The following is a 19190-nucleotide window of genomic DNA, read 5'->3' as shown; positions in this document are numbered from 1 at the left end:
TATTTAATACAACTAGACATATCCAATCTATCAACGACACAACAACTACCGAAGATTGTCGAATCTAAGACTTTCTCTACATGCATTAAAGTGTTATTTAATAATATGTCTATACATTATAAATTTTCAAATTTGAAAAAAAGCAACCGGGAACCACGACACGCATCTCGCAAGTTGTAATACTTTTCTATTTAATAATTATACATGTATAGTCTACCAACGACACGCCAGCTATCGAATATTGTCGAATCTAAGACTTTTTATTTTTTATATGAATCTAAGACTTTTTCTTCGTATATTAAAGTGGTTATTTGATAATCATGTCTATACACTATTACAAATTTCTTGCTTTGGAAAAGGCAACCAGAAACCACTTCATTTGTTTTTCTACATCTGGATCTTGAGGTGATATTGTAAGGTTGAGAGTGGGTGCTGCTTGGACCAATAGTAAGTTGTGCTGCGGGGTCAAGAGCGATTCCATGCCATTTCGAGAAAATAAAAATAATCTAATTAAGCCGTTTGATTAACACTGAATTTCCAAGATCGAAGCCTACATGGACGTACTAGGGAAATAAATTGGTAGTCTTAAATAGAGAGGGGGTACCACAATGTAACCATGGCGACTATAATAGAGCGTAGACACGCAGAGAGATGATGGCGGCGAGGCCATGACCGGACTCATAGCGGTTAGAAGCTATATTGGTTGGGGAGGAGCGCCCATAATCAGAGCCCCAGGGATGTAGGTTTTGGCTGAACGTCGTTAACAAATATCGTGTGTTCCTGTGTCGTCATCTGGCATGTCTTGGGTGGTCAATGACTGAAGCGATTGAGAAGGTTAGTCGTCATTCCGCTATATTGACTAACTTTTATAACAGGTGGAATAATATCAGAATTCTGAGTAGTGATGCTACCATGCCTTATTTAAATTCTTTAATTCTGCCTCCAAAAATCCAAATCTCACTGTAAATTGGATGGCAATTTAAAATAGCAGGAAGAGACACTCAAATTCCAAAGTCCTTCACGCATGCTCCGAGTAGAATATGGTACTACAGGGGACCAGAACGCCGCTGACTGACCTTCTATGAACCTAGGGCTAGGAGCATGCATGCATGCTATCACTTCGATCGAAAAGCACACATATGACGTACCAATTGTACCATTGCAGATTGTTAATTTTAAAGTACAAGAGGAGCGATTATTTTGGTGTTTTAATTTACAAATGGAGCGGTTACTATCGTATTAAAGTACAAGAGGAGTGATTACTATTGTTCTAAAGTACAAGAGGAGTATAAAGTATTAGAGTCTGAGGAGGAGGAGGAGCCGAATTTGTGATGTTCCAATCATGCATGCTTACCCCTGACGCTGTACACTAAGAAAACCAAAACCACATTTTCCCAAAATAAACCACCAAATATTGATCCTATTCGCGAGCACTTAGCGCGACATGATCTACCTTAAGAATTACAAAATCTTCGTCGCAAGATCGATCGTGCACAGTGCACATGCGAGCTCCTGCTCACCCGGCCAAAAGCTTCGGCATTGTGCAGACTAATTAACAACACATTATCTGATTAACCAATCCACTAGTACATATAGTACTTAATTAACTATCATTATTGGCTCTGCTCCAATAATGTCCCTGCCTGCATGTCTCGCAACCGATAAAATTTAAAAGCAGGGCTGCTTTTATCTTTCTGACGATTAATTAAGCACTCTTAAATTAAATTAAACAATAGATTAGCGAGGCGCGGCCAATCACGAGTCGACAAAGAGTGGCTCTGGCCTCCTGCCTCCTCCTGCTCGATCGATCTCGCCGCCGGCGTGTTCGTTTCCTCGAAGCGACGCGAGCGGGCGCGGCTTATCTTCTGGGACAGCGCGATCGGTCGATCGATCGAGCTCCATGTGAAGCTTAATCGTGGCCAATTAGGAACGGACCAAAAGAGGAAAGCCTAGAGGAAGAGGACATTTCCGATCTCGGCACTCGAGAACCGTGCCAAAGGAGAAATTTGTGGAGCTATACGACCTCGGCCTACCAAACAGCAAAGGAAAAATTGTGGAGCTACGTGCCTTGCCTACCAAACAGCTAAGAGCAGGAACAAGAGGTTATAAACCAGCTATAAATATATTTTAAAGAGATAAAAAAAAGAAAAAAAAGCAGCAGGTTACATATCTGTAACCAGTTACAGTATGGACTCCAAAACGTAGCATGTGTATGATAGGTGGGACCAGGTATTAATAGTATAGTAAGCAACTATTGTATGAATTAGCTATTACATTGACTCTAGATAATTTGGAGCTAATAGTTGATTATACTATTAAACTTGCTCTAATAAGTTAGGAGTAGCTCGTAATTGGAACGAGCAGCTGGTGTGTTTACTGTTGGTGTTTTACTGTTTGTGGAGTTGTACTGTGAACGTAAAGCTAGCCGGGTACAATTAGTTACTACAGTGCGAGTTGATCGGTCAGTGATGTTTAGATCCCGGGAGAGAAAACATTTGTGACAGTGAACAATAATGGAAGGCTTTTGTCGGCGCACGTGAAATTATATCGTGATGATGTTTTCGGATGCACACAACTGCAGCGCGTACTAGCTACTGGAGTAGTAGTAATGATGTTTTCCGATGCAAATTAACAGTAGATGCATGGGTGGCTTTGGGTAGCCGACGAAGAGAAAGGACGTGTTTGGTTGGTAACTGAATTTACCACACCACATCTAATCTTAGATAAATTATATTTTTAAGTAGATGGTGTTTGGTTTCGGTTACAACTCTGACTTATCTAACTTTTTAATCATCTGACCCAACTTTTTTTATCTAACTTTGTTTAAGCATGGTTTATCATTTTGTTTGCCACAAAAATGTGACATGTCTAAGCTAAGTCACCTTACTTAAAAAAAATGTGTGACAACGTTAGTCCTCAACCAACAGGGTCATAGATAGTCAATGGACTCCCTAATGTTGTGAACTTGTGATATAGCATTCAAGGCGTCATTAATGCTCCTAATAAACACTACTACCTCCGTCCCAAAATAAGTGCAGCCATAAGTTTCCGTGTCCAACTTTGATCGTCCGTCTTATTTAAAATTTTTTATGATTAGTATTTTAATTATTATTAGATTATAAAATATGAATAGTACTTTATGCGAGACTTACGTTTTTTAGTTTTTTCTAAAAAAATTTAAATAAGACAGACGATTAAAGTTGGACACGGAAACTCATAGCTGCGCTTATTTTGGGACGGAGGGAGTATATATGTTAAAAGTTTTCATGAAAAAAAATGCTATAGGATTTGTGGTCTTAATTTGCATGGACGAAAATGTGCCTAGGCTCGAGGACATCTCAAATAGTAACCGATAATTTGATAATTTTTGCAATGATGCTTATTTTTTCGCCATAGAGAGAGAGAGAGAGAGTGAGTGAGTGAGTATGTGAAACTCCTCTAGCAGGGAAGCTAAGTACTCCTCATTTGTGAGTTTCGGCCTGGGTGTAAGTTCTGAGCCCGAGTTTTTTATTGCGTGGTAGAGATGAACACAAGCAAATATGCAGGTTCTTGCCGCATGAATACGTAATACCCTACTCCTGTGCAGTGGACTATGCATGTTCTTAGGAATTACAAAGTGATGTGGGAAGAAAAACTAAGTGAGGAGGAAAAGCTCCTTACTCACTGGATGTTTGGCTAACCTAGCTAGCTTAGATGAGAGCGCAAACATTTTGTTTTTCATGGATCCTCCTTTTATATGTGAAGGGGAGTCCACAATGTTGTTGCATGCATGCAGGAGTAGGGTCTACTACTCTAAAATTGATATGCTTAGTCTTGTCGTTTTTCCTTCCAAGCAAGCCGACCGGATGTGGCAGGTACACCTACTGACTAACAAGTGGAGAGGGGAGTTAAAAGTCTTCGTTCCAAATGTCCCTAGGACCATCCGTCAACCATCGTAGCCAGTAGAGGTGGGCCCATGGGATGGTTGTTGAGGAAGTGCAACGTCGCATGCCTTGTGTTCTTCGGGCGATGTGGGCATGCAAGGGGTTGCGTGTACCGTCACGCCCCCCAAATAGCGTATGAGTTGTACGCCAATCTTGAACCACCTCACAATTAATGTAAAGTAGTGGTTTAAATGTGATTACTGGACCCGAACAACTTTCCTTAATGAGATGAACCCCAGCAAGGAGTGCTCGGGAGACCCTAATTAGTGCTCAAGGCCCGAGAGACTAAATGCTTGTCATCGGCTGGCTGCTGTGTTCGGGTCAACCTGTGTCCTCTTGGCAAGCTGAGTCCTTGGGGCACCCACCCGGACACTTTAGAGTGCTCCCATTGCCGGAAGTAAATTTCATTGTTGTATTGGACGAAATTTTCAAAGATGTCGATGAAGGAGTTCATGATGGGCATGTCCTTGGACGAGACAGTGGTACCCACTAGTGACCGCTCCTGCACCTACAAGATGTAGTAGGTCTTGATACTCTTTTTGACAACTTGAAGATGTAGATCTTGTAGGGCTTGGTGCTCTTCTTGAAACCTTGAAGATGTAGATCTTGTAGATCTCGATACTCTTCTTAACAACTTCAAGATGCAAATTTTGTAGGCCTTGGTGGAGCCCATAACGCCCCAAGCCCCTGGGAGGAAAGGCCTGGTGGGGCCCACAACTCCCCGAGCTCCTAGGACATTGTGTAAAAACTATGAGTTTGTCTGTCAAGCCAGTAACATGTAACCTAGCTTGCCCTGGTTCGAACAAGACCCGAGCCACATTCCCTCTCTTTGATACACTCCCAAACCACTAAATTTGTCTACATAAAAATTAACCCATTGTCTTATTTGCTTCTAGTTCTCTCTATGTCATGTATGCGATTAGATATCACATGCGAAAAAAAGAGCGTGCAAATTAGCTAGGGCAAAAATCATCCTTGTACATACATATATGTTATATACGAAGATGGAACCGATTTAATTTTGCCTTTACTCGTCCCAGGCGCTACTCCTTTAGCACTGAGGACTGTGAGGTTCATCCAGATCATCCACCCCTCAACATCCTGTACATTGCCCAGGCTTAATCTAGAAAGTATACAGTTCAATCGTCACCATCCTAATCCTCTTTCGATTAAGGCTGACTGGATTTTAGAGCCTGTAATACCGATCAATAGTACAATATTGTGATGGACCTAATATCATAGTAGGCTCATATTTCACTAGACATACCCACCGATTTTGTTATGGACCAATAAGCCTATCACTGATGGTTGGCTAACTCGATACCAAACATGATCACTCATGAGAAAGAACATCTGTAATTGTGGACACCATTCTACCTGTGTGTTACCGTAGAGGATTTGGGTGTCCATGTCCAACGTTTGACTGTCCATCTTATATAATTTTTTTTATAATTAGTATTTTTATTTATGTTAGATGATAAAACATGATTAATACTTTATACGTGACTTGTCTTTTTAATTTTTTTATAATTTTTTGAAACGTTGGACATGAAAATCTATAAGGTTTATCTTTTTTTTTTTGAGACGGAGGGAGTACAAGTTTTATCTGGCAGCTCTATCTCGTCTTGAAGCTCATGTGGCATGCTTTAAAGATAGCTGAGCCGTTCTGTTGGGAGGTGTCAAATTTTGTCAGCTCCCAGTAGCAGTCACATGTATCATGCATGCGACCGGTCGTAAGTTGAGCGGTGTGGCATGCATCCAATTCTGCCTCCACCACCACTTGGCATGCCTCAAACTGGAAGAAAGACATTTGTACTAGCCATACCCTGCAAAGGATTAGCTAGCTAGCTAGCTACGTACAACAAGTGTGAAGATCGGACTGTAGATTTGCAGGTAGCCCCTGGTGCTGCATCAACATGCCTGCAATCACGCGAAAAAAAAAAACTATTCGACGCGTGCTCTCGTGCTCTTTGGCCTGATCCTTTTGGAGCAAGCGATGCTGCACTCAAAACCACTCGATCTTGGCTGTGCATTTTCTCGGGTTTGTCAAATACTGGCTGTGTTTAGTTCTACGTCAAAATTAGAAGTTTGAAGAAATTGGAACAATGTGACGGAAAAGTTGGAAGTTTGTGTGTAGGAAAGTTCGATGTGACTAAAAAGTTGGAAGTTTGAAAAAAAAGTTGTAATCTAAACCGGGCCACTATAAGCATTTAAGCAGTTATGATCCTCTATACCATGTAATCTCATTTACTAATGTGAAAGAGAGAAATGAAGAGAGAGTAAATTAAGTAGTCACCCCTCGTACGAGGGACAATTTCTATACAAAATTCAATAAAAATATAAAAAAATTAGAGTTACTGAGATTTGTGTGTTGTAGGTAACTTGTCGTGTATATGTTAATTTGTAGAGATATATTAACATAAATAAAATTATAGGTGATAGTCACATCTATTATAAAATTTGTTCTTAGCAGCAACAAAATTTCTCCAGCTTAGGCCCGGTTTAGTTTCCAAAAATTTTTGTTTTGATGTGTCACATCGGATATACGGACACACATTTGAAGTATTTAACATTGTCTACAGATCTCGCCAGGAAACTGCGAGATGAATTTATTGAGCCTAATTAATCCATCATTAGCAAATATTTACTGTAGTACTACATTATCAAATCATGTCACAATTAGGCTTAAAAGATTTGTCTCGTAATTTCCCGGCGAACTATGTAATTAGTTTTTTTCTATATTTAATACTTTATGCATGTGTCCAAATATTCTATTTGATGTGATAGGGTGAAATTTTTGTTTTCAGAACTAACAGGGCCTTAGGCCAAGAGGACGACCTAACTGACATGACACTAGCTTATACTCCCTCTGTCCAACGAAAAGATAAATCGTGGATTTCCGTGTCCAACGTTTAACTATCCGTCTTATATGAATTTTTTTATAATTAGTATTTTTCATTGTTGTTAGATGATAAAATATGATTAATACTTTATGCGTGACTTGTCTTTTTAATTTTTTTCATTTTTTTAAATAAGACGGACGGTCAAACGTTGTGCACGACAACTCATGGTTTGTCTTTTTTTTTTAGGGAGGTAATACTCCTAGCCGGCCGGAGAGATGTCTTTATCTCTTTTGACTATCTCGATCGCAAAAGCAACCTGATGGAGTGATGGGTCGTGGCTTGGGTGATGGGTCCATTAATTAACTGTACACATACGCGTGCGAATTGTAGCTAGCCTGCAGGTCGGTCAGGCAGAGTAACAGTAGTCAGTTTGGACTTGCAGCTCTCTCTGCTCTCGTACTGTCAAAGTCGGGTAAGGGGAGAGAAGCAATATTTGGCAAAAAAATATCCTGCGCCGCTGCGCGCTTTTCCCCCTCCTCGTGTCGTGTCGAGGGGGCCACAGCCCACAACCCCCCTCCGGCGCGGCGCGGCGCAGCGCACGGCTCGGCTTTATTGCGCCAGAAGCCGTTCGCGTTCGCGAGGGGCGCGCGCGCGACATGGCGCGATCGCATCATATCGCGCCTCGGCGCGGCGCGGGATCGATCGATCGATCGGTCGGGGCGGGGAAACCCTAGCTAGCCAAGGCAGCTAGCCAGCCGGCCAGCCAGGCTGCCCCATCTGCCAGCGCGGAATGTTCCACCGCGCGTCCGTCCGTCCCTCCCCCGCGGATCGACGGGTTCCTGCCACCGCGGGGCCCAGCGGGCGGCCGTCTCCGCCTATATAGCCGGCACCCCCTCACCCCCTTCCCCCTCCACCACCACTCGGCGCGCACCACACTCGCATCTCAAAGCGGTGTTCGCTCCGTCGAACGGTCGGTCGTACGCCGTCGACCGCGCCGCGTGCGGTGGCCGCGGCAGCTGGCTGGCGGCGCGCGCGCGGGGGGGCCGGGCCGGTGCGGGCGCTGGGCGGTGACAGAAGAGAGTGAGCACACGGCCGGGCGGAACGGCACCGGCGGATGTGCCGTCGCGGCCGCGTGCTCACTGCTCTGTCTGTCATCCACTCCTCTCCCACCCCCCTCCACCTCCGGCCGGCGCGCCCTCCCGCCCGCCCGCCTTGCATATGCCCCTGCGCGCCGCGGCCACCGCACCGGCCGGCCGGCCGCCGGCATGCATGCCGCGTCCGGGTGCTCTTATCATCGTATGCCCCAGGTACTCCTCGGGCTCGATCCGTGATCCTGCAAAATTTTTTGGGCGGTTGCCGTACGCGGCCGGATCTACAACGACGGTGAGTCGGTGACGCACGCACGCGCGTGTGTACTTGCTGTACGGATTCCCTCTTGCTTTGTACGAAGAGTCCTTTGATTTGTCCTGCTAATTTTGTTCGTCTTTTCCAAGGGATCCCAACTCCCAACTGCCTTTTCCTTTCTTGGGATTACAAAATACTAACTGTATTTACTGTGACATTGACTGATTTTGATTGGTTCCAAGAGATGGATCTTGGAAATAACCGACATAAAATTTGCATGGATCTACTGATTTCCCCTCAGATCTGCGCGCATCTCTCGTTCAATTCCTTTTCTTACTGTAGCTCTCAAGATTGGAATGTTCGTTGCATCAGCTTAATTAGAGGAGGTGACGGGAAGAGGAAAGAAATTTCCCTCAGATCTGCTAATTACTCCTTCCATCTCACTAACCACCAGATCGATCAGGTCAGTAGCTAGCTATTGCTGCCACAGATTTCTTGTGTGTCCTCTACTTGTTCAGTTCTACACGTGTCGCTGCTGCTTGAAGTAATTGCGTGATAGAACCCCTGTCTCCTGAATCCTGATAGCTCCAGAAATAGTAGGGACTAGGTCACTGTCCACTTACTGTTCTATTGGTGACGTCTCGTACTTATCTCTACAATGCAAGCCGCCGTACTTATCTGCAGTGCCACTGTCCCCCCCCCCCCCCTCCCTCTCTCTCTCTCTCTCTCTCAAAGGAAAACTTCCCAAATCAAAACAAATTTTGCGCAAACCTGCAACTATGTACATACATTAGCTTCAACCATTTTGGTTTAGGGGAGATCTAGCTGGATGTGGAATCTTGTTAGTCTTAATCTTTTAAGAAAAAAAGAACTCTCTTCGGTTTTTGTTTCATTTTCAGCTTACTAGAAACAAATGGTCCGGTTGTTTCTCTTATTCTGTTTAACCAGATAAAGTAAATTCAGAGGTTTTATTATGGTGCTAAACATATCTATCAATTGATGGTTCCTGCGCCCGAAGTAAAGTTCGCTTTTTATTTCATTCGTCACTTTGACTGTGAATGCCATGTTCTCTCTTGATCAGTTTATTTTCAGGAGTACTAGACTACTGGTTGATATATGTAAATATCCATATCTAGTAGAGAGGAGATCTAGCTAGCTAATGCAACATCTTCATGTCTTTTAATTCTTTTAACACAGTTAATCTCTCAGAATCATTATCATTACCCTCTGCTAACAAAATTTGATATTTTGCGTTTCAAAGACATCTCGGCTGGTGGGTTGTAAGTGTAACTAATGCATAACATGTTTCCTTGCAAAAGTTGAGTTCTTCTACTGGCAAAATATGACATCCAGATTTCACATCGATCAATCCAACTAATTAAAGCTAATTTAGATATACTGTATTCCAGGTAGCTATATTTCTATATACCACTACATGGAGACCAAATTTAGATGTAAAGTTATGAATGTATAAAATAGATGGGCGCTATTTCTGCAAGTGTTGCAATTTTATTTGGAATTTTCTATGGCTAATTTTCATCATGTATAAATGTTTGGAGGTTCACTATATATCCAGACTTATGATATATATATGCGCCCTTGTTTGTTTAAACAACTAAATTGGTTTCTTATTTTCTCGAAATTCATCATGTATGTGATACATTGTGGCAACTAATCAAACTATTACAGTATCATTTTTTGTATCTCCATGTAAGCTTATTTTGAATGAGTATCAATAGTTCCAAACTTATATATGCAGTATTTTTTTGGACACCAAAAGTGTCTATATATGGATATGTAATGTTAGATTGAATTGTGTGTTGTGTCCAAAAAGATATCTTAGAATATCATGCTTACTCTAGTTAAAGTGATGATATAGCCAATTTTTGTTCAACCAAGTTTGGATATATAGTTTATGACTAGCGCTAGCTAGTTCGTAGTACCTTCATTCAAAAGTTGCGTACACATTTTTCTGCTCGAGTTCCCTCACACTGATATGTCTGCCGCTATATGCATGTTTGAACCAATTGTTGTACTATGGTTTCTCACTTTCTTGTATATATGCTATACCATCTATAGGAAGGAAATTTCAATTAAAAAAATTACTTCTATGGTCCCTCGCTTCAATCGTATTTTTCTTGCAAGAAAGTAGATGATTTTTTGGTATATGATTTTGTATGTTCATCATTCTTTTTGTCCCCTCTTGGAGAAAACTTGTTGTTTATCAGAAAATAAAACAATTTTATGCAAATATGAAACAAAATATGATTCTCCAAAAAATGTATACATATGCTGCTATAGAACAAACAAAAAAAGAAATATGGAGTACCTTACATGCATACTGATTCGATATTGTATAACATTTGTTATATTTGGATCACTAGCTAACAAAACATAACCTATAAAATTGGAGATGTGTAAATATAACTAATTTTGCAACCACTATATAATAGTATATCAGTCTCAGTATGTACTGAAATAAAAAAAGGACGCGTCTACAACGAGATCGCTCTCTGTATGGTCATAACTAGCTACCTCAATCTCATATCTAGTTGCTACTAGTATACTCAAAAGTGCATGTATTTTTTTCTTATGGAATTTTCTCTTAGATTACTCATCCGATTTACGACCCCATTACACCATTGTGTTTATAACAATTAAATCTTTATAACAAGATCTCACATGACTATATTTTCATGAAAAAAATACAAATTAATTTTATAATATATCTAAATTACTTTTAGATTTCATTAAATTACTTCTTAGTCATAAAAGTAATTTAGTAAAGCCTGAAAGTAATTTAGATATATTATAGAAGTAACTTAAAACAAAAGTAAAGTAACTTGTTACGACATTAAAAGAAATCTATACATTCATAATGTTATTCATAATATTGTGAGTTGTTTATTTTATAATCATTTCTAGTCAGTGATGTAATTTGTGTTGATTAAATGTAATTTCTATATAGACTCATGTTTTTACCTCTATAATGGATTTACTTTTGATGTTGTAATAAAGTTACTTTCTTTTTTTTAAGTTACTTTACTAATCTATGTAAATTACTTTTAGACTTTACTAAATTTACTTTTATATGTCTAAGAAGTAATTTAGTGAAATCTAAAAGTAATTTAGATATATTATAAAATTAATTTATAATTTTTCATCAAAATATAATCATGTGAGATCTTGTTATAAAGATTTAATTGTTAAGAGCACAACGGCGCAATCGGATCATAGATCAGATAAGTAGTTTAAGAGAAAATTTAGTTTGAAGTATAGGTGGTTTCTATTTGCTTGAAACATAGGGATAAACTACTCTCTCTCTCTAGCGTAACAGAGTGCGTCACGTGGCTTCCGATTCGGTCTGTTCTGGCCTTCTCGGACAGCACGTGTTCAAATTATGAATTTTACTGGAGTATTCCAATCTATACCTTTTATATAGTTGATACCCATTAGCAATTATTACAAGCCAAAACTCAACATACAAATATAAGCATGTAAGTATTATGATAGAGTAAGACCCATCATCTAGAATGTTATATCATAGAGTTCAATTACATACAAGTATATGATCTTCCTAGCATCATTATTATATATTTTAATATTTATTGTTCCTATAATATTTAACGTATAGTCAGCCATAAATATCTCGTCACAAAACACTGGGTATCACCAAGTTGATATTAAAGTTATGTTCAAATGGCACATGCCTACGGTTTTTCGCTTTGCTGTTAATTACACGATAATGTGAACGTCGTAATCTTGATTTTTTACATAACACTGCAAATATTTGGATCCACTTCATTATGCAACAAAAGGAAATTTCTGTATGATTTCTTATTCTATAATGACCTTTGAGTATACACTGTTCGATAGAAGCGTATGCATCTAAAAAAGAAAAGGGTTAATAGTAAGTAATCAAGGCGAATATTACAATTGTGTATCTAGTTTGATGATATATATATTGGTCCTATATATATATCCATATCGTCACCTACTTGTTCTCCTATTCAGATCATCATGAATTTGTTATACTATTCAGATCATCACCTACTTGTTCTTATCTCTTTGCAGATTAATGAATATGGATCAGATCATATCAGATTAATGTGGCATATTTATTCTTTGTTGGTCTTGAAGTGCATCATTAAATTATAAATATAAATATACACAGTATGTTCATTAGCTTAGTTTGCTTTAAGGTTCTCCCAATACCCGTTTGCTTTGAGATTCATAAAGCAAGAAACTAGAAGAAAATGGACGATGGAACATTTTATTTTATTTCACCGACTTTGTATACCACACTAAAATCATTTTTTTTCTATTAATAATATGAAGTTCGATTAGGGGTGAAAAAACGAAGCTCGTGACTCGGATTGAGTCAAACTCGTAGTATTAACGAGTCGAGCCAAACTGATGAGCAACTAGAGATAAAAATGGAGCCTCTGAGTTGCCATGGGTTTGGATGGACTGGTTTCATCAGTTGTTAAGTGTGCGCGCTACACGAAATCGGTGGATTTCTCAGGACAGTAGATATGTGATGACTGCACTATCGTCATATTTGAAAACGGAAGTAGTAATCGGCCCTTGCTTCTGTGCATTTATATAAATACAAATATATATCTTTTTATGCATAGCAAATATAGTTATCAAAGTGGTATTATAATCTGACTAACATGATTAAATAGTTCAAATCTCTTTTTTCTTCTTTAATTAACGTGTTAATTTCATTCTCTACCTTATGAGAGTGGTATTACGTTCCTTTTCTACGTCTCCTAAACCTTGCAGGCTTGCAGCCTGATCATTTCTAGCTCAAGTAATAAGTGATGGATATCAAATTAATGTGACATTTTCGTGAGTTGGTTTGAATGGCAAATACTCCGTCAGAAAATAAACCCAACCTGGCTGACAACTCTATCGGCACATCACGGCGATACAATGATCGAATTTGGAATTTTTTTTCGGTTTTAGATTTTTTTTAAATATTTACAGAAATAATCTATCGGCAAAAAAATTACAAAAATAGGCCCTGCCGCCCACCTCTGGGGCGGCAAGCTGACGTGGCAAACGGGGGAGGAACGGGCGGTGACGGAGGGAGGGTTTTTTGCAGGAAAACCCTTGCCGCCCTCTGGTGGGGCGGCAAGGGGCCCGAATGCAAAAAAGCCAGTCGGGGCCGGCCATTTTGCAGGCGGCCCCTTGCCGCCCTCTGGCCGGGCGGCAGGCCTCGCTGCCTATAAAAGGCCTGCCGCCCAGCCCCTAGCCCTCATTCCTCCCTCCTCAATTCCAGTGAAAAAAAAAGAGAGGGGAGGAGAAGAGAAGAAGGGGCGAAGCCCTGCCGGATTCAGACGCCGATTTCAGGTAATATTCATAGATCCTATATGTGACTATTGAGTTAAATAGTGTGTATTTTTTAAAATTTTGTTTGAATAAATGCATTATATTTTTAGGGTTTTAGTTGTACTAATCTAGAAGTGCGTATTGTAGATATCGGTAACTACGTAGATCTGCTAGTTTGAAATCAATACATTACCGTTGCATTGGCTTACACAAGAAGATATTACGTTGTAGATGTTTATTGCATGAAAGAGTAATATGATCTAGTTATTTCGTTGACAGATATGTCGAACAAACAAATATTCCAAGTTTACCATGGACCAGGAAACGTCCGTTACGGGCCACTGGGGTAGATCTGTCAGATTTTATTGTATCAGAAAGGGGAATTGATAGACCGGCTGAGAGGAGTGTACCTTCTATAAAAGGATGGTTAATGAGGGGCTTGAGAGTTGATCCACAGACAAGTGACATAACAATCAATGTTATAGTAAGTCGGGCAACTGAGGGTTTTTATTGGGAACTAATGCCAGTTCAAAACTCTCGAATGTGGAGATGGTATTTGGAAAATGCATTGCAACGCGGGTGGCCTCTAGCTTTGGTTCCGTTTGTTCACCCGAAGGATCCAGGTGTGCAGATGAAAATGGATGATGGCGAGGGACCAAGTGCTGAAGTAAATGAGACTTCTGTGGAAGAGGTCAACGCACGAGAGGACGGGGGCGTAGTAGCTCCAGTGGGCATTCAACCAGGTGGAGTGGCCGACGAGGGGGAGACTGTCGGTGCCATTGTGGATGAAATGGAGAGGGAGGATTCTGACAACGAGCGTGTAGAGGAAGGTGATTCGTCAGATGATGAGACGGATATTAATCCAGCAGAATGGGCTAGTGAGGATTTTTCTGGGCTTATCGTCTCTGAAGAGGATAGTGTGAGATGGGAGTACAAAGAAAATGAGGTTATTCAGGGAGCGATTTATAGTAGAGCAGAAGATATGAAGGAGGCGGTAAAACATTTTGCAGTGTCACTTCATAGAGAGTTTTGGGTTGCCAAGTCGAACCGGTCTCAATATAAAGTTCGGTGTGTTAAGGAAAAAGATGGTTGTCCCTGGAGAGTGCACGTGTATAAGGGGAAATGGAAGAATTATTGGACAGTGTCAGTCGTTACCAAGCATACATGTTTTCTACCTGGTGTTCAGAAATACCACAGGAACATTACATGTGCATTTGTTGCATCTGAGATATATGCGCATGTCGTCGATAATCTCACATATGAACCAAGGTCAATAATCCGACACATCGAAGAGACATACAAGTATACTATTAGCTATGCCAAGGCCTGGAGGGCCAAACAGAAAATAATAGAGATGAGATTTGGAACTTACGAAGCCTCGTATGACAATTTGCCACGCCTGCTTGGTGTTATCGAGGAAAGAAACCCTGGGAGCTCTTACGAAGTGAAGAAATTCCCCTCAATTGAACATCCTGGCAAGAGTGTGCTGCAAAGGGCGTTCTTAGCTCTACATGCATGCAAGATGGCATTTGTGAACTGTTGTCCTGTTCTCTGCATTGATGGGACATTCATGACAGGAAAGTATCGGGGCCAGATACTAACAGCAATAGGGGTAGATGGGAACAATCAGGTATTGCCCTTGGCATTTGCTTTTGTTGAGAGTGAGAATACCGACAGCTGGTACTGGTTCCTGAAATTGGTTGAAACAAAAGTTGTTGGTATGAGGCCAAATGTGTGCCTGATACATGATAGGTACGCTGGCATTCTGCGAGCGATAGAAAAGTTGCAGTTTGGGAGTATGGAACGAGGATACCCCGGTGTTTGGGAAGATGTACAGAGTAGGTGGTGCATGCGTCATATGGGAGCTAATTTCTTCAAGCAATTCAAGAACAAGGAGCTCATGAACATGTTCAAGAGGCTGTGCAACCAGAACCAGGAGAAAAAATTCAATGAGCTTTGGAAGAGATTAGATGAGTTGACAGCCAAATGCAGTGATCAGCGTGCAGCGGCTCCATCGACCGCCGTTGCTGACCCTCCTCAAGCTCTTGGACCTCTCCCAACGGATAGTCCAACATTGGTTAGAAGAACTGGATTGGAGATTCGGAAATTTTCTCAATGGATTCTGCATGAACCAAAAGAGAAATGGGCCAAGGCGTATGACACAGGTGGTGCTAGATATGGAATAATGACAACAAATTTGGTAGAAGTTTACAATTGGGTGATGCGCGGTGTCCGTGGACTGCCACTAGTTGGCATAGTGGAGTTCATTTTACATGGGACATGCAGGTATTTTAGGGATCGGTTCCAGGCAGTTCTTCCCTCTATGCCGAACAACAGCATTTTGTTTGGAACTTTCATGCAGAAAAAGCTAGAGGAGTTGCGTAAAAAGGCCATGAAACATCGTGCACTAGTGCCAGGTACCCAACAGCACAGGTTTGAGATACTATGTCAAGATAAGGCAGGCAGGGGTATCTACCGCAAGAGAGTGAAGCAGAAGTGTGTTCTCAAAGCCGACGGCACATGTCATTGCTCTTGTGCAAAGCCAAAGCTGCTCCACAGGCCATGCACCCATGTCATTGCTGCCGCAGCGGAGTGTGGCATACCAGATGCAGTATATGTGTCACAGTACTTCAGTAAGCAAGCAATATATCATACATGGAGCGGCGAGATTTATGGGTTCGGCATAGCTGGGGAGGTCACAGAGACTAACGATGAAGTACTCAATATTCCTGACCCATCGAAGCTCCGAAGCAAGGCTGGAAGGAGGAGGACTCGTCGCATCCACAACGATATGGACGAGTTGGAGGCTGGCAAGGTGAAGCGTTGCAGCAAATGCGATGAACATGGGCACACCTACAAGCATTGTCCTAAAGACAAGGAGAAACCAAGTGCGGCGGAGGCAGGACTATCAGGATCAGCAGCAGATGGAGCTCGCCCTACGGGTGAAGGCACTACCTCCACTCGACCACGTCCTAGGCGTCATCGTGCCACGTCTGGCTACGTGGTGTAGTTCTTATGTTCTATGTTGGCATGTGGCTTTGTTTGTAATTCGTTTCGAACTTATCGATGTGTTTATGTTTCGTCGTGTAATGTCAGACTTCGGCATGTCATGTCTTTTGGTCTCGTGATGTAACGTCAGACTAAGGCGCCTAACGTCTTTAGGTATGCTGATGTATGTCGGACTTCGACACGTAATGTTATGATATATTATCGAGCTCTACATATATGTTAAATTGCATGTCATCGTTATGTACCATTAGTAACGTTTGCTATATTTAAATAGCCTGTACTCTTGTTGTACATAATTATTCTCATGACTTTATTACTATTTCATAATTTTGCAAGTTATCTTTTGTTTTACATTACTACTTTCTGAATTGTTCTAACACGAAACACTATATTTTCCAGAGATGGCACGTCAGGATACACCTCAGTTGTTGGACCCGGCGATAGATCACCGACACCGGTCTCACCTTCCTGCGGTGCAGGGGGCTCAGCTTGGGACGTTCCGGGCACGGACGTGCGGTGAGCTACTCACGGTTCACGACTCCTTTATCGAGAGGTACGAACAGTGTATCACTATAAGTTAGTTGCGCTGTAATATTTTTTATAATGACGCATTAATTTGTTATTGTAGGCTGTGTGAGGCCGGCCTCCTACCGATGTGTCGGCTGGTGGAGGCTGCTGCCGGCGACGCGGACCCGGCCAGACGATGGATTGACAGGTCCCCGTCCAGCTGCGCACGTTCCTAGGCCGACTCCCCCTCCGCACGGAGGTAAGTATTTTTATTACTATTTCTGTACATGCCTCGCACATATAAGTGAGCCGTTTCACTTGCCGATTGCTTCAGGGTTTCGTGCACCGTTCAGCACCCCGCCTTCCTCGGCTAGGCCTTCTGTTGTGCCCCCCACAGGTACTTAAAAAAACAACATTACTTCGACAATCAATTTACATGCATTTTATGTCTTAGCTTACAAGGGTCCCGTTGTCGATGTGTAGGTTTCGCCTAGTTCGCTATGACGCAGGCCGCGCACTTCTCCCAGGCTGCAGGGTCAGCGTCTCAGGCAGCTGCGTCGACCTCGCACTCAGCGCAGTTCTAGCAGTACACCGGGACTTCGTCACAGGTAGCCGGCACGTCGAGTCAGGGTCCACCACTGGACCATGCTGGGACCTCTTCGGACCGCTTGCTGCCTTCCACCTTGCTCTTCGACATCACTGACTTCGACTTCGCTTCAGGCTCGACAGAGGACGTCATCGGCCCCTCACAGTTGGGAGGCGCACCGCCGGTGCAGACGCAGGACCAGGCGCAGGCCACTCCTCCGCGGGACACTCGTGCTACCCATGCTGTGCCACCGGATCGTTTCACCTACTCCCAGGACCATGTGCGAGCACAGGCCCGGAGGACCAAGCGTGGTCGCGGCGCGGGGCAGGGCCAGTAGAGCAGTCTTCTCTTTGTTTATTTGCTTCACTTTCCAGTACTGTATGCTTGTGTAATGACTACGTTGTTGTTATATGTGCACGATACCTTTCGGCGCATGCACGATACCTTTCGGCGCATGCACGACTACTTTCTGCCGCACCGATGCAGCCTCCTTTATTCGCGTGCGATACGAGTATTTTCCCGCCATTTGGCGCATACAACCAATGTAACTTTCGGCGCTGATCAGGCATGTAACTTTCGGCCCCAATCAGGCGTACCCACCATACCCCACCACGTTCACATGTCAGGGGTATCACTCGATTTTTTGCGCCTATATAAGTCGCCTTAACGAGTGAGGCCTCACAATCTTTCAGAACTCAGTCACATTCAGTACTCTCTTCCCCACTTGCTTCATTACAAATCCGACCGGCTTTCGTCAATGGCTAGACGCCGGAGTGTTGAGGATCCAAACTGGCGTAGCGATCCTTGTGTATACCTACTACCACCTTGGTGCCAGCGTCCTCTCTGCCTATGCGGTGATCGATGCCAACTAATGGCTTCGAGGAATCCTGATATTCGAGGAAGGCGCTTTTTTAGGTGCCCTAACTATGACCGTGAGGTATTTTATTATCTGCATATGCTTATTCATTCCGTATGGGCAATCGCTTTATTCTTTGTAACACTACTCTATTCAGCAGACCCGCACTACGGCTTGCGTATACATCGAGTGGGTCGATACAGAAAATCCCGTTCTCGACCTAACCACTTGTTTACAAGAAGGTCGCTGGTATTTCGCATCCGAAAGTACTGAGCAATACTTACAGAGAAAAGCGGCTTATGAACGATAATATCGTGAACAACAGAGTGACTGGCGGGTGCTAACTACGGCACTCCCTCCATGGGAAGCCCGTCCAAGATACAGGTTTAGTGATCGTTGTCAGGTTCTTCGTTCCATAAAGCCTACAACATTGGGTCGAAGGTTCTTTGTTTGTCCAAATATTCTTGACGACGATTTCATGGTAAGAATATTTTGATTACATGAATCCTTATTTTCTCACAACATTTCCTAACTTTGCTCGTTTTACATCTATTCTTTCCTCTTAGGAACCACTAAGGAGATGTCAATACAGAGAATGGATAGACACCAGAAGGGTTCTAACTCTACCTAGTCGTGATGTGCAGCTTGAACTACCAGAGCAATACAGGGTTACTAAAGTGCGGTTTGAGAGAGGAGAGGGATCCTCACGTAGGGGTTAGCTATTATCGGACAACTTGGCATATTGAAATTTCTACTGTCATGCTTCCTTGTCCCATTACTACATT

At 42.2% G+C, this 19190-nt stretch overlaps 1 protein-coding gene and 1 long non-coding RNA gene across 3 annotated transcripts; both read left to right on the top strand.

The window, feature by feature from the left end:
- Positions 1–7470: 7470 nt before the first annotated feature.
- LOC136355204 (uncharacterized) lies at positions 7471–16667 on the top strand. Its single transcript, XM_066307600.1, has 2 exons — positions 7471–13468; positions 13727–16667. The coding sequence occupies exon 2, from the start codon at positions 13878–13880 to the stop codon at positions 16455–16457; it is 2580 nt and encodes an 859-aa protein (XP_066163697.1). The 5' UTR covers positions 7471–13468; positions 13727–13877; the 3' UTR covers positions 16458–16667.
- LOC112937825 (uncharacterized) lies at positions 7471–18026 on the top strand. Of its 2 annotated transcripts, XR_010739430.1 has the most exons (6): positions 7471–8149; positions 16856–17009; positions 17085–17222; positions 17298–17360; positions 17447–17571; positions 17684–18026. It is a non-coding gene; the product is annotated as an uncharacterized lncRNA (long non-coding RNA). The 2 variants fall into 2 exon arrangements; XR_003240441.2 differs by having other exon boundaries at positions 17447–18026.
- The last annotated feature ends 1164 nt before the right edge of the window (positions 18027–19190 follow it).

Source organism: Oryza sativa, chromosome 2 (genome assembly GCF_034140825.1).
Source record: "Oryza sativa Japonica Group chromosome 2, ASM3414082v1".
NCBI lineage: Eukaryota > Viridiplantae > Streptophyta > Magnoliopsida > Poales > Poaceae > Oryza > Oryza sativa.
Note: the sequence above shows the minus strand (reverse complement) of the source record. Positions and strands in the feature narration are given on the sequence as shown.